This window comes from Ascidiella aspersa, chromosome 8 (assembly GCF_963924565.1).
Source record: "Ascidiella aspersa chromosome 8, kaAscAspe10.2, whole genome shotgun sequence".
Lineage (NCBI taxonomy): Eukaryota > Metazoa > Chordata > Ascidiacea > Phlebobranchia > Ascidiidae > Ascidiella > Ascidiella aspersa.
This window is the reverse complement of record NC_139454.1, coordinates 21,274,866-21,289,022: the sequence shown is the minus strand read 5'-3', so window position 1 is coordinate 21,289,022 and position 14,157 is coordinate 21,274,866. Positions and strand designations below refer to the sequence as shown.

At 36.4% G+C, this 14,157-nt stretch overlaps 1 protein-coding gene across 1 annotated transcript; it reads right to left on the bottom strand.

Annotated features, from left to right (window-relative positions):
* Nucleotides 1-234: 234 nt before the first annotated feature.
* LOC146136832 (proton-coupled zinc antiporter SLC30A1-like) lies at nucleotides 235-13,682 on the bottom strand. Its single transcript, XM_083395111.1, has 11 exons — nucleotides 13,453-13,682; nucleotides 13,088-13,266; nucleotides 12,259-12,388; nucleotides 11,333-11,538; nucleotides 10,669-10,791; nucleotides 9,671-9,918; nucleotides 8,331-8,460; nucleotides 5,018-5,161; nucleotides 2,709-2,805; nucleotides 1,643-1,711; nucleotides 235-1,322 (listed from the first exon to the last, which is right to left on the bottom strand). Exons 1-11 carry the CDS (start codon nucleotides 13,634-13,636, stop codon nucleotides 1,240-1,242), a joined length of 1,593 nt encoding a protein of 530 aa, XP_083251237.1. The 5' UTR covers nucleotides 13,637-13,682; the 3' UTR covers nucleotides 235-1,239.
* Nucleotides 13,683-14,157: the final 475 nt, after the last annotated feature.

Genomic DNA, 14,157 nt, shown 5'->3' with positions numbered 1-14,157 from the left:
CATGGCTTTTGAAAAAGCACACCTGAACAGCTTTGGAAATACACACCTGCTCTTAGTTTTAAAAGAAGTATTATTCATTAGCCTTAAATATGGTCGATTGGAAATTAAATTAGTGCTTAACGATCACTGTATCGACTGTATCGTGCTAAGCTTCAAGAAGTACTTTTAATGCAGGCTCAACTGTCTAGAATTCGTGATATACATATACATAGGACACTCGCTTCGAAATGCAGCTTGTTTTGTTTAATTCAGTGAAAATAAATCTGTACAAGACGTGCATGCTGTAACGCAAAAAATAGAAAGGGTATAAAGGACGGCATTGTGAGAAGGGAAAGACAAGAAATGTAACGCGAGTGACAGTTTGCTCATTGATTCATCAAAGGGGGTTGTCGCAAAAGTTGGATGTTTAGTAGGACGGTGTTGGCTTGCTAAAGAAGCCAGAAAAACAGTGGTTCTTAAACCTTTCGAGCTTGCGGCATACTTTTTTTCGGAAAATTTAATTATTCGCGGCACAGTTGCTATACTGAACAATATTATCATAACTTGACATTCGCTTGTAATACAGGATAAGGGTATGGGTAAATACCATAACATAATAAGTTATCTAATATCGAACACTGTGTATTCAGTTTTGCATGCTTGCTTTGCCATGCCTTTTGTTTAAAAAAAAATATAGGACGTTTTTCAACATTACAAAAAGTTTCGTGACACACAGTTGAGGAAAGTTTAAGAAGAATCAGTGCAGTAAGGTTTCGCGAACAAAAACCGGTCCTCGACCTGTGAATAGTTGACACGAAACCCACCTTCACTACACGCGTGAAGAAAAGGAAAACAAAAACCGAAAAAAAAACTGAGTTACACACATCGGAAGTTCACTGAGGTACACACATCGGAAGCTTTTCGCCCATTTTTAACAAAGTGTCGAAAATTGCAAATCCTCGATCGTCTTTTTTGGTTCGACGCCGGCGAAGACAAAATACGTATTTTGCGATTGAATTGCACGTACTGATATTTTGAGAAAATAGCACGATTTTGAATTTGGCATTTGGAGCTGGCATGGTCGCGCAACACCATTGAAACAGTTTCATACCGGGCAATTTACGAACTTAAATGCGGCGAACTAAGGTAAATAACGTCGACTGGCTCCTTATCACCACCGCGCGGTGAGGAGTTAAGTATCGCAACACTGATTAGGTGGCGCAAAAGAGCAATAAATTTAGTAACAAAATAGGCAAATTCTCATACACTTAGGGGTGTTTCGTCAATCAGCGTTTCCGTTTCTTGCTTAGATAATTCTTCGTCCAGATTTCTCGCCGTCAAGTCTGTAGAAAAGACAAACATTACATTTACCAACTAAAGTAAACTAAACTATAACATAAAGGAAATTCGCAGTGGTTATAGGATTGATTTGCGCGTTCAATATATTACAGTTCATTACTAAAAAAGTTCGATTAATGGTTACAATTGTTACAACATACATTTTTAACACCAGGCAAGTTAAATTGCCGAGAAAATGTCTATTGAATAGCACAAGAATGGGTAGGCGAACATATTGCATTGATCAAATTGGGCAGGCGGACATATTGCAATTTCTAGTGAGAAAACATGATCAGCTCGCAGCCAAACATCGAAGCTCCCCTACCTGGATCACCTGCAACTGTGCTTGTGTGAGCAGCCATTCCAACTACAGTCTTGCCAGGGCTTGGCTTGCCTACAATCGAAAACACCACAATTGGCGTCGGAAAGGTAATGTTTTCCAAGGGCAAACAAGCAGATAAAGTAAATGTCGCAGCTTATTCGCTAAAGCAACTGCAACAATTGTGTGGCTCTACTTAATTACAACGTCATCGAAGAAGTCCAATGCTAAGTTACGCGGCATGTTTTATAACAGCGGGTAAAAACCAATTCGTAATAAATCGCATTGGTAAAAAAACAGAAAATTCGTACGAAAAACAGACGCATGAGATAAGCTGATCGCAATTAAATCAAGACGTAAGCTGTGTTATTTCAAAAAATACAACCACGCAGCAGTGTTGTGATGACTTAAGTCATTATATTGACTTGACGCACTAAGTCACTGTTTTCAAATAACTTGACTGAAGTCTTTTGACCAAAATGACTTGACTTATTTTGGACAAATGACTTGGCTTGGACTTAAGTCATTTTTTCAAATAACTTGGGATTAAGTGAAGTGTTTTTCATTAAAATTTATCCAAGTTTTGCACAATATACACTTTACTTTCTGCATATTGCGTTTGTGTTATTTTTTTAGTTAAATTGTTGCTTATAATCGGACGAGTTTACCAATTTTAATAGTTTAATAGTTTCCTTTATGTAAATGACATTAGTTCAAATTGACTTGTTCTCACAATGACTCGACTGGGACTTGGCAACCGATGACTTGGGACTGGGACTTGACTAATTGTTTTTGCAAAATACTTGACTTGGACTAAGTTATTTCTCAAATGAATTAACTGGGACTTAAGTCATTTCAAAATGACTTGACTGGGACTTAAGTCATTTCAAAATGACATGTATACAACACTGCTACGTAGTCCCATATGTTTTCTTACGTTCGAAGACAGTTTGTTTTCTAGTTTCCACGTCGCCAACAATCAAAGTTTTTAACTAAAAAATTGAGCGTTAAAGAATCTGCCACAATTCGAACAAGGATTTCTTCGTTTAGCTTCTGTCTTAAGTTTACCCACCTCTCATCGAAATACCGCCGGGATTGGCGGTGCCCTCATCCAGTTCAACAACATGGTCGGCGAAATCTTGTGTGGGCGAAGTTGACGCTGATCGTTTCTGGGGCGAGATGAAAATGTGGTTAGTTTTGCATAACGCGGGTAGTAAAAATGCGGATTTGTTGAAAGTTTATTGCCAAATCACTTTACATAGCACGGTGCAAAAAATCATTGGTTTTAAAGGATCTCTGAAGTTAGTTTTAAAGCACCTCTGAGTGTTTAAAGGTGAAACAAGAATCCAGTATAGAAGTTGAAGGCATTCAAGTAAAATTGCAGTTAGCTGCTACGCTGCAAAACTCGGCACGCTTCAGAGGTCAAAACGCGAATTGAGCAATGCGAACAATTCGGCGAGTTCAAAAACCTAGTTGCAAGGAGCTCTTTTGAATATTATGCTGAACGAAAATGGCAACATGTCCAAGAAACGCGCTAATTTCATAAGTTTTTTCGCCCATATGATTTGTTCCCTCTGGCCTGGGTACTCTTCACGGGCATCTTTACCGTAGAAAGACGGTTTTATTTTATATTTAGTGGTCATTAAAACAAGTTACAGGGTTTTAAATTACAGGCTAAACCTGATCGAGTGCGTCTTTTTAAGAGCACATCGAGCGGTTTCAATAGGCGCTTTTATCGCGGGCTGTAATTTGCGGAGGCAAAACAAACAGGCGTTTATTTGCATAACACGGCAACGACCTTGCAGAGCGTGAAAAAAGGGTTGCGAATGGTTTAGCGCGTGGAGAAATAAAACAACAGCTTCGCCGTTGGTAATATGTTTTTTAGCAATTGATCGGTGGCTATTTGACAGATTTCAATACACATGTCGTCACTGTTTTTATTTAACAAAACTGGAAGTTTCAGGACGAAACTACAGTTAGACAACACTGCAGCGCTTGGCAATAATTGAAACACGAACATTTGTTGGCAAATAAATACTAGTTCACGAATTAAAAAAAACCCTTAACAAATAATATGAAAGGCGCGCACGTCAGAAAAGACGCACCGCGTAGTGCCATCACTGGGGTAAGTAATGCTTACACGTGAGTAAGCATCTAAGTTCTACAGTGCAAATCATTTTCGGAGGCCAGTAAGCACATTTTTAACATAGTTTGGGAGGGGGTGAACAATTTTAACAACTAAAAACAAAACAAACTTAGCATAGACCAGACATAGACGCCGGGTTTTATTTTTGACAGGGGCGCTCAAAAATTTGCGCTAAATATGTCGTCATAGAATGCTCACTTATACAACTATGGTTAGACAACACAGCAGCGCTGATTGCGTTTTCGTACGAAAAACAGACGCATGAGATAAGCTGATCGCAATTAAATCAAGACGTAAGCTGTGTTATTTCAAAAAATACAACCACGCAGCAGTGTTGTGATGACTTGTCATTATATTGACTTGACGCACTAAGTCACTGTTTTCAAATAACTTGACTGAAGTCTTTTGACCAAAATGACTTGACTTATTTTGGAATATATTTTGTTGATAAAACCTAAAAATCTGCTGAATTATTTGGCTTGCTGCTCACAGGAAGTACGTCGCATTGTTTCAAGACGCAAACGATTTGCGACGCAACGATGAAAATATAAACAAATATATGTGGTCACGTATGTCTGGTTCCTGCAAATGCTGACTGAAGCTAGGCTCCCGGTAGCGTTAAGCATTCTTTCCACCTAGCTTTTAGAGAATGCCTAAAAAGCCAATTTGCGCTTTGGTTTGCTTCAGCTTTCTATTGACGTGAGTTGACATAAAATTGTTGACTAGCATTTTCGACACACAGCCAACAAAAGGGCCGAACTCAGTTTTTAAACAACTTTAGCGTATTTTGCTTAGTTGTATTATTCTCGAGGATTGTGTGAAGAAAAACAGTTAGCACAAAAAAAAAACATTTAAAATCGAGACAACTTGGACGAGCGACAGAGTGTCGTTTCTCGTTTGACTGTCCCTGATTTGGCACCAGACTGTTTAACCTTGAGTTTGGAGGTCAGTGGTGAGAAATAAGTAAGTTTAATTTTTTAAGAGTTGGAAATTAGCAAAAATCTTATAAAAAATTATGATAAAATTGTCTGTTTAGGACTAGTTTTAGGGGGTCCACGAATTCCTTTTTAAAACCCTAGTGTATATTAAAAAAATAAATAAATTTATTTACATAAAGAAATTTATTAAAAAATATTGATTTCTTACGTCTAATTGTTTTATGACGCCAATTAGGATCGAAAAATAACTGAGGGCCGTGTTAAAAAAGTCTAAGAACATCTGGCCTATAGACGTACCTTGATAACAGTGCAGCAGGTCTTGGTCTTGCAGGCGTCATCAGTGTCGCATAGCATATTGCAGTGGGGAGGCATGGGCGAGCTGTGGAACTCCGGCTGGACCGTAGACGAGTGTATTCCGGCGTCGTGTAATTCTTGCTTCACCTGAGCGTTTCCATAAGACCGTGCGTTTAAAGCAGTGGTGTGTCGCGGCACAATAGTGTGCCTCGAGAGGTGTCAAGTGTGCCGCGGGACTTTGTGTAAATTTTGAAAATCAAGTTATTTTGCATTACAAAGCATACACGCAAGCATTTTAGACTTAAATACCCACTATCCTTTAAAAATTAGTAATATGGAGGAATTAACATATAGCTTGTCGTGTGTAAAGGCGATAGTACAGTTACTATATTGTTGTTTTGTAAAAAGTGTGCCGCAAAATATTTAAGAATTTTTTAGTGTGCCGCAATCCAAAAAAGTTTAAGGATAACTGATTTGAAGGATTGGTTAAAGGAGCGGTGTGGTTTTCCTCGATAAGCGTTGCTTTCCCCCGTCGTTCTTTCGCCAATGACCAGTGGTCACCAAACTCTGCGATTTTTTGCCGACCTAGTATTACTCTTTTGCAAAACTTCAGTCGAAAACGACCACAAAACGCTAGTTAATTCCGTTTGGGCTTTGGTAAATATTCTAGGTCCAACTAGGTGGTTTTCAAACTGTGGGATATGGCCCAATAGTAAGCCACGAGACCATTTTCATTGGGCCATGAAGCTTTTTTGCGATTATACATGCTTTGTTTTTTGATAAAATAGTTGTTAGCATATCTAAGGTTTCTTGTAACTGTGTTCTCGCCCTTGTCCTTCATTTATACCAGTCTAACCAAACATAATCCAAAAAGTATAGGTTTTTAGATTTTAGCAGCGATTCGCGTGAGTCGTATAACGTCAACAGACTGATCAAAAACCTACTTAAGCTTCACTTGTGGTTAGACAATGTTAATAAATATGTACTAGCCATTACTAGAGGCGAGAAAAACGATAAGGCGCGATATGTAATGTAAAAGAAATGTGGCCACGGATTAAAAGATTTTGGGAACCCCTGGTCTGACTAATAATCGAGCATTTATGCTCGAATGTATCCTGATTTTAGGATACTGCAAAATTATTTGAACAAGAATAAAAATTTGAGAGAAATACGCAAATTGATATGCTGCCGTTTAAATTCAGGTTCAGTTGTGCTTTTCGGTCATAAATACGCAGTTTAGGAACATGTCTCGCCAACAATGGCTGTTCTGATTATTACATTTATTGCTGGGTTTTAATTTTCTAAATTAAAACGGCAAGTCAGCGTGTAAACAAGATGACTGCCAAACTTTTTGCTGAATAACCGCAACATTTAGTGAAGAGATATACATAGCTTCGTCACGTTCAGTAAATTTGTGTTAGAAATAACTAAAGTAAAATCATTAAGGATAGATTCAACCGTTATATTGAAACACAAAAATAGAAAACAATGGCACTAAAAAAAAAGTTTAAATAGTTTAATGCTGATGTGCTTACTAAATTAAGTACAAAAAATAAACTATTTGTTTTAGAAACACGCATACAAGGAATCATGTAAGACCTAAATGCACACTGTTTATTAAAAAACGGACACTTTTAAGACATTTAGATATTATCTTGTGAAGTATTGGGGGCGATTGGAAAAAAAAAAGTCATTTTAGGTATTAGGGTCGACGGTCAAGTTATAGAACAAAAAAAAACTAAACTGTAACTGTCAATTTTAAGACATTTTAGGTATTAGGGGCGATTTTCAAGTTATAGAACTTGGTTTGGCAGAAGGTGCACCGCGAATAATTTCCAATCTCGTCTGAATGACGACGAATGTTTTTTTAAATTTCTCGTCTCGTGATCTGTCAACGGCTGGTGTGGTCGTCAAATAAACGACCTTTTAAAAGTCGATGGTAAACGAGCTTTTAAAAGTTCAACGTTTGTCAACATTTAGTTTTTAGGTTTACTCGCAGTGTGTTCTGGATCCTGTTTTCGCAAGTTAAACGGACTCGTTTAAATTATGGGTTCTAAAATAATAGCGTAAGGATTATCAATGCCTAAAATATACACGACACTTAAAGAAGCAAAGATGGCATGCACCGTATATATATTTAAGGCATACAATTTTTCATCAGTTTTAAATGGAAATCCATGGAAAATTTGCGAGCACTTCAGAGGCGCTTCTGTTTATCAACAGTGCGTTCAGCCATTAAAATAATGGACTATATGTATTCAGAGTTGTAGTTGACATAAAGATTGATGTCTTGCAAAATTGCTCTTTGCACAGAAAAAGCTCCACAAAGCATTAGGTTCTAGTTTTGTAATTAGGTTAATTTATATAGTTGCCGGGTTTCTTGGGAGCGCGCCATACAAGACTGCCAAGTGCCATCAGCTATTTATTTATCGGTAAAGTCGTGCGCGAAATCTCGACGAGCACGCAAAATTGTGACAGTCCGGCAAACCGTGGTTACTGGTATGCTAAACTTTTTGCAAAAGACATGAGGGCGCATGATTGACACAATTATCTCCGATTGCGTTGAATGTAAATGTTATGTCACGGTTTATAAACGTTGGCTGTAAACACTTGTATAACGCTGTTTCAGTCTGTTTTGACTGATTTTCACTGATTTTCAGGCTTTTCAAAGGTATAAAATTAAAATATAAAAAACAAATGGCTTGCAAATTTTAAAACAGCTAGATTTTATTTTGGCTTTTTTAACCCTTATATGTCGCTATACTGCCCCATTTGTATATTATTGCACATATAACGTTTGTATCAATTTAACACTGCGAGTGTTGAAAATACAACCGTAAAAAGCGACTAAATAAAGAACTGTAATACACTATAGTTGCCACTAGGATGTCCGACAATTCACGTTATATTCCGATAGCGATAGCCGATATTTCCGATCTGATACCAAATGACGTGAGCTCCAACAAGCAACATAAATTAAATTAAAGCATTCGAAAGTATTAGGTCAAAATTTGCATTAGGTTTGACAAGTGTAATTCCATCCAGTTGTTAGCCTACTATATATTTATTGATAAATTTGCCTTTCAAGGTAGAGTCGCTGTGTTTGATCGCAAAAAATTGCTGCAATTCAGATGTTTATTTATGATCGGATCAGCACCGATACAACCCCATTATCGAACGAGTACCGATACTATTACTTGGCATCGTGTATCGGCTCCGATCCGATATTATCGAACATACGTAGTTGCCATTATTCCAAGAGCTGCATTAGGCGCACTTGGCGCACGAAAAAAACAAAAAAAAAAACGATGTTTACCTTCTTGGCGACCTGCAAGTAGGTTTCGGCGTCCTTGCACTGCAAATGGACGGTGGCCACCAGCTTTTCGCCGGTCAGCTGCCAAATATGGAAGTCGTGGATTTCCTGCACCCCCTCGATTTTCTCGATCCTGCAGGGGAGAAGGCGGACAAGTTGACACAAAGAGACGACAATATTTTTTTTGGCTTTTACGACAAACGATGTCATTATACGACAAACGACTTCAGCTTCAGGTATTACTATAGGAAACGGACACCTGGTTTAATGATAGGAGCCATTTTCCGAAAATAGTACAGATAGCCCACAATTTCCCTTTGCCGTGTAATTTATTCTTGTTCGTTTCTGCAATTAAACAGATACAGAGAAGCGCGGATACGGGAAAAACTATTCGCCAATAACAGCGGTGCACTGCGCAAGATTTTCGGACGCCTAAATACTAATAATGGCGAGTTTGTTAGATTTTAACAGGCGATGTTTCCTAGCAATGGACAGAGGTTTAACCCCTTAATGGATGGAAACGTCGTTGCAAAACGTTTACGGCAATATTTTTAAATGTCTTAAAACTTGGTTTAAAACAATTCGGCGACTCGCGGCGCTTGCAGTAATGCCTATATTTATTTACGGGTGGCAGAGCAGAATTTTCTAAAAAAAAAAAGTGTAACGGCATGCTTGGAACAAGAACCGCTTAACCTGGTGTCGAACAGATAATTACTTCTCTGCAAATTTATGATAGAATACAATTCACATGTTAATCGGCCATGCATTGAGGCGAGCCACATAGGTTTTGAACAATTAGAAATGTATTTTGGCTTGACCACTATTTATTGAACAAATTACAAACGATAACCAACATATTTTAAAGGCATTCAGTGGGTTGCCTATTAGGTCGAAAATGCAAAAACGTACATGGTTTAATATAGGCCTGAAAAGTATTCCTTAACACATCGTGCCCTTAATAATAAACTTTCTACCACCCGTGCTACAATGTTTGACAAAAGTAAGTGAATTATCAACCGTAACCTTAGTCAAGGAAATAGTAGTTAAATGCGATCATAAAAGTGGCAAATAAGGAAATGTACTGTTAAAGGAATTTCTGCAGTGGTCAAAATGGACATTAAAGGAGAAATACTGAAGTCTATACTAACACTATTCATCGAAGAATATGTCTTGAACGATTTCTAAAAAAGTATCTTATCTCCATTAGTTAGCCGCTTGAATCCCAGGTAGTACACATATGTCTAGTTATAAACTCTTTTCGTGGCAAAAAGTACACTTTGTGTGCCCTTCTTGAAAATTTAAAATATTGAAAAAATAGGAGGTGTCGATTGGCAGTGGCTCACCTTTTCTGTATGTCGTCCAACTCGATGTGGTTGGGGACGGTTTGCAGTAGAATGAGGCTCGACTGCTTGAAGAGCGGCACCGTGGTGGAGATCATGATGAACACGAGGATAAGGCTCATCACCGGGTCCAAGTAAAGGATCCAACTGTTCTCGATGTTAAGGCTGTCCTCCTCGCAAGGCGGGACTTCCCCGATGGTAAGAAGACTCTCGTTGGTCGCTGCTGTGACGTTGTTCACGATGTCATTGTGCTGCGAAAAGAAACGCGTAGAGACTGATAGAACGGCGCAGCGAAGCGTTTGGAATCTTAATGCATGTAAACGTTCGTTCTGTGGTGGCCAACAGGGATGCTTGAAACTAAGATATAAGCAGTGCAATTTAGTACACCGAAAGCCTTGGCAGACTAATTGAATCTGTCAATTAATGATGCAAGCAAGGGGAGCTAGAAAAACAACTAGCCTGTAGTGAGGTTCGAACTTATGACCTCCGGCCATACCGGGTCCCTTGCTCTATCAACTGGCCATCACCGGTTCATCAGACGGGAGCGAGTCGTAAAAACAACCATACAGTGAAATTTAGATTGAAACTGTAGCGATAACAAAGATAATTAACAGTTGATTCCAAATATTAAACGGCTGGAGATAGTGGATAGACGAGAAACGAATAACAAATCCTATATATACAAATTGGTATTTTTTTTAAAGTCGTGTAGAAAATGAATAAAAAATGGTAAGACATATTAAACTTAAGGAGCACAAAGGCTGAGGATAGTAGTTACATAGAACGAATATTAATCCAATACATAAGTAGGTATTTTTGAAAAGAACATATTAGGAATCAAATAACAAATGATTTAAAACATTGGAAATTATGGTATTTAATATTCGTTCTACATTTTAAATTTAATTGTCTAAAAATATTAAGGATCCACCTGAATTGGGGTACAGGTAAATGTCTTGCTGTGTGTAATATTAAAATATAGTTAAAATAGACAAGCTTACTGGCACAAAGTAAATTGTGGTGGCACTGATCATAACGATGACTGAACCAAGAGCATCTCCCAAAACGTGAAGAAATACTGCCCTCATGTTCATTTGGCCTTCCAAAGACAGTTCAGGTTTGACCTGAAAAACAGAAGCATAAGTTTGGTTGCAAAATACATGGGTAGGTAAAGTATAAATGTTATTCTTACAAAAAAATTTCAACCATAAAGAGTAATGTGCTAGTGTCCAGTTTAGTTTAATCAGTGGTTTTAAAATGTAATCTAAATTTCATGGCAAGCAAACTTGATTTAAAGAACCGCAGTTTTAGCTGGTATTTAATCACGATTTTATATTTATTCGCAAAATTGTTTTATGGAGACGGTAATTGCTGTAAAAACTTGTGTATGCCTGTTATAGGTACATAAATGAAATCAGGAATTGTGGCAATAAAATTGTCCATATTTAATATATAATGACCAAAGTATAAGCTTTGTACTTTTCTGTTTAGGTTAAAGAAAAATATTGCTGTGATAAAAAATGTCTCCACAAAACTGTGAGCCATGGATAGAGAAAAATAATCATAACACTGATTAATATCTCAAGCACTAAAGCAGTTTTCGTACTATTTTCTTACTCATTTTTCTACTACTTTATACCATTATTGGATGTGATGATATCTTACCACTTTTGTAGTGACTTGTCCGTTTAACTTTGCAGACTCAATATCAACGTGTGCAACAGTGCCATTGCCCTCTCGTTTTGGTGAGTGATTATGATCATGTGAGTGACCTTTATCATGACTGTGGTCATGACCATGACCATGATCATGTCCGGCGTGAGCATGAGATCCGAAAAGCACTAGCCCGATGATGTTTATGATTAATCCGCCTAAAAAAGAACAGAAAGTGATGAATATTTCCGAGTATCTTATATAAACCAATTTAAATATTTAGACATATAAATATTTTTTGTAATTTTTGAGCTGCAATCTTAATCTTTTGTGTAAACAAATTTTAAGCTAAGCAACACTGGCTGGAATATATATACAGACAAGTTTACCCAAATAGATATATATTTATGAAAGTAGATGTAAAAAAACTGGAAAAAAATCTCATGTAGGAATTTATCCAGGTATAAAAATAATTTTCACATTTGCAACTAAGACTTACTTTGATTGTTCAAAGGGAAATAAGCATACAAAATTACTAACTGGTCTTGCTGCTAAATTGCTGTCATTAAAACATGCAAAGGTAATGTTTTTTTTTTAGCATCGTTTGATGGTAACTCGATATTATTTTCAAGGGAATTAAACTATGGTAGAAATTAGAAATCGACCGATATAACTTTTTTGGACCGATCTCAATACCAGATTTTTTTTAATTTTGTTAACCAATATCCGATACCGATACTGATTTTTTTTTATATACCTTAAAAATGTTCAAAACTAGAATTAATTGAAAAAAAATCCAAATAACGTTTTATTTTGTATTCCTTCAATTTTATTAATTCAACTATTATTTTGCATATTACTTTAAGATTATAAATGTACATATTCTGTTTAACAGCGAAGTAATTACCACATAATGACTATATAGATGTACACCTCACCTCCACCAACAATGAGCACAAGAACTGGCTGTGTAACAAGTTCTGGGTGGTAAAATTTCTCCACTGCTTCCATCAAAATTGAAACGCACAGGGCCAGCAGAAAGGTGGAGTTAATAAGAGCGCCGACAACCTACACGTCAAATATATAGAATTTCATTTTTAACTGGACTTCTTATACACACAGTGTTGTGATAAGGCGGGGATCATCAACTTTTTCATACACGGTTAACCAACTGTAATGATTGTTGATCGCCGGCCGGATAACTGTAAACATCAAAGTTCGTGGGCCAGATAAAAATTTTGCTATTGACTCAATTTGACTTAAATATTATTAAACAAATGAACCTAAAAACACTAAATATCAAAATATATAAAAAAAAAACTCAATGAAATGGTCTATTCATTTAAAATTCCAATAAAATTTAGGTTTGCTTTGCATCTGACAAACATGTCTGTTTATAAACTATATCAATAATCCTTGTTTTGGGAAATACACTGCGGGCCAGAAGAAGTCAATCTGCGTCTCGGATTTGACCCGCTGGTCTTAATTTGGTGAACTCTGTTATTAGGCACACAAAAATCAAAACAAACAAATTTGTACCCTTAGTTTCATGAATTTAAATTCTGCTTTTGAAGTCATTTTTTAAATAATATTACAGTTGTAACTAAAGAAAAATCATTGTTTATCAACATTAAATTAAACACTTCATTTAAATTAGCATTTACATATCAAATGTTATACAGGTTTTCACGTCAACAGGAAAATAACACTACAAAATGTTTTGTTTATATATTTTATAAATACAAAAATACGTCAAAATCTAAGCACCTCAAATCGAACCCAACCAAAAGTGTTGTAATATCTTGTCTTGGAAGGCCAGGCTGTAATTGATTCATGTGCTTGCCGTTTGCTCATGCGTACCGCAACAAGAGCAACAATAAGTGAGAGACAGTCGGAAAGCATGTGGAAGGAATCAGCCACCAAGGTCAAACTGTTGGTTATGTGACCTACAGATGATATTGGATTGATAAAGGCTAGCAGCACTTGTATTTTTTTCGAGTTTTCAATTTTATCATTTAAAAATAAAAAAATAAACATTTTAGGCATACATATATCTTAACCATTTCTGGCATACATATATCTTTATGCAGAAAATCAACAAAATAAAAACTAAGAGAAATTTGTTGTCATACCAACAATAACCTCCGCAAGGAAATATACAAGTATCAGTGTAAGCATTGAAGCAAGTCTAATAGATTTTGATTTAATCCATCTTGAGCAAATTCCTTCATCTTCTGAAGAATTACTGATAAGAGAGGAATCTTCAGCGGCATTTGACTCCTCTGAAGGTGTTGAATTAGGTGAATTTTTGGCCATTTTTTTCCAATTTACAAACAGCAATAAAATTAAAATAATGCAAAACTAATTCTATTTTAAACAGATAAAGTATGCCAAGTTTAATTTAGTCATGCTACAAAATTACGGTCTTAGTGCAAAAATTCGAAGCCTAATGGTAAACAGATTACACCACTTGGCCGGTGCCTAAGGCTAAAAACTGTGACAATAATAAAAAACAATGCCAAAATTCCACCACAACGAACATTATTTGGGTTAGTGTTCGGGTAGGTTAAGCAATATTAATGTGCATTGCTTTTTAAAAAGAATTATTTCAACGCTGTGGAAGGATTCTAGACCAACGCGAACAAATGTAATCAAACAACTTTGCCTTTAAAATTGAAAACAAAACAAACTAATTAGCGAAGACCTTGCTGTTTTTACAAACCTGTGCATTATATTTAGTATACCCAAGTAGTATAAATTTGCTTCTTATTCATTTGATTAAAATAAACAATCATTTTTTTTTAAACAACAATTTGTTTAAAATTACTTTTCCAATT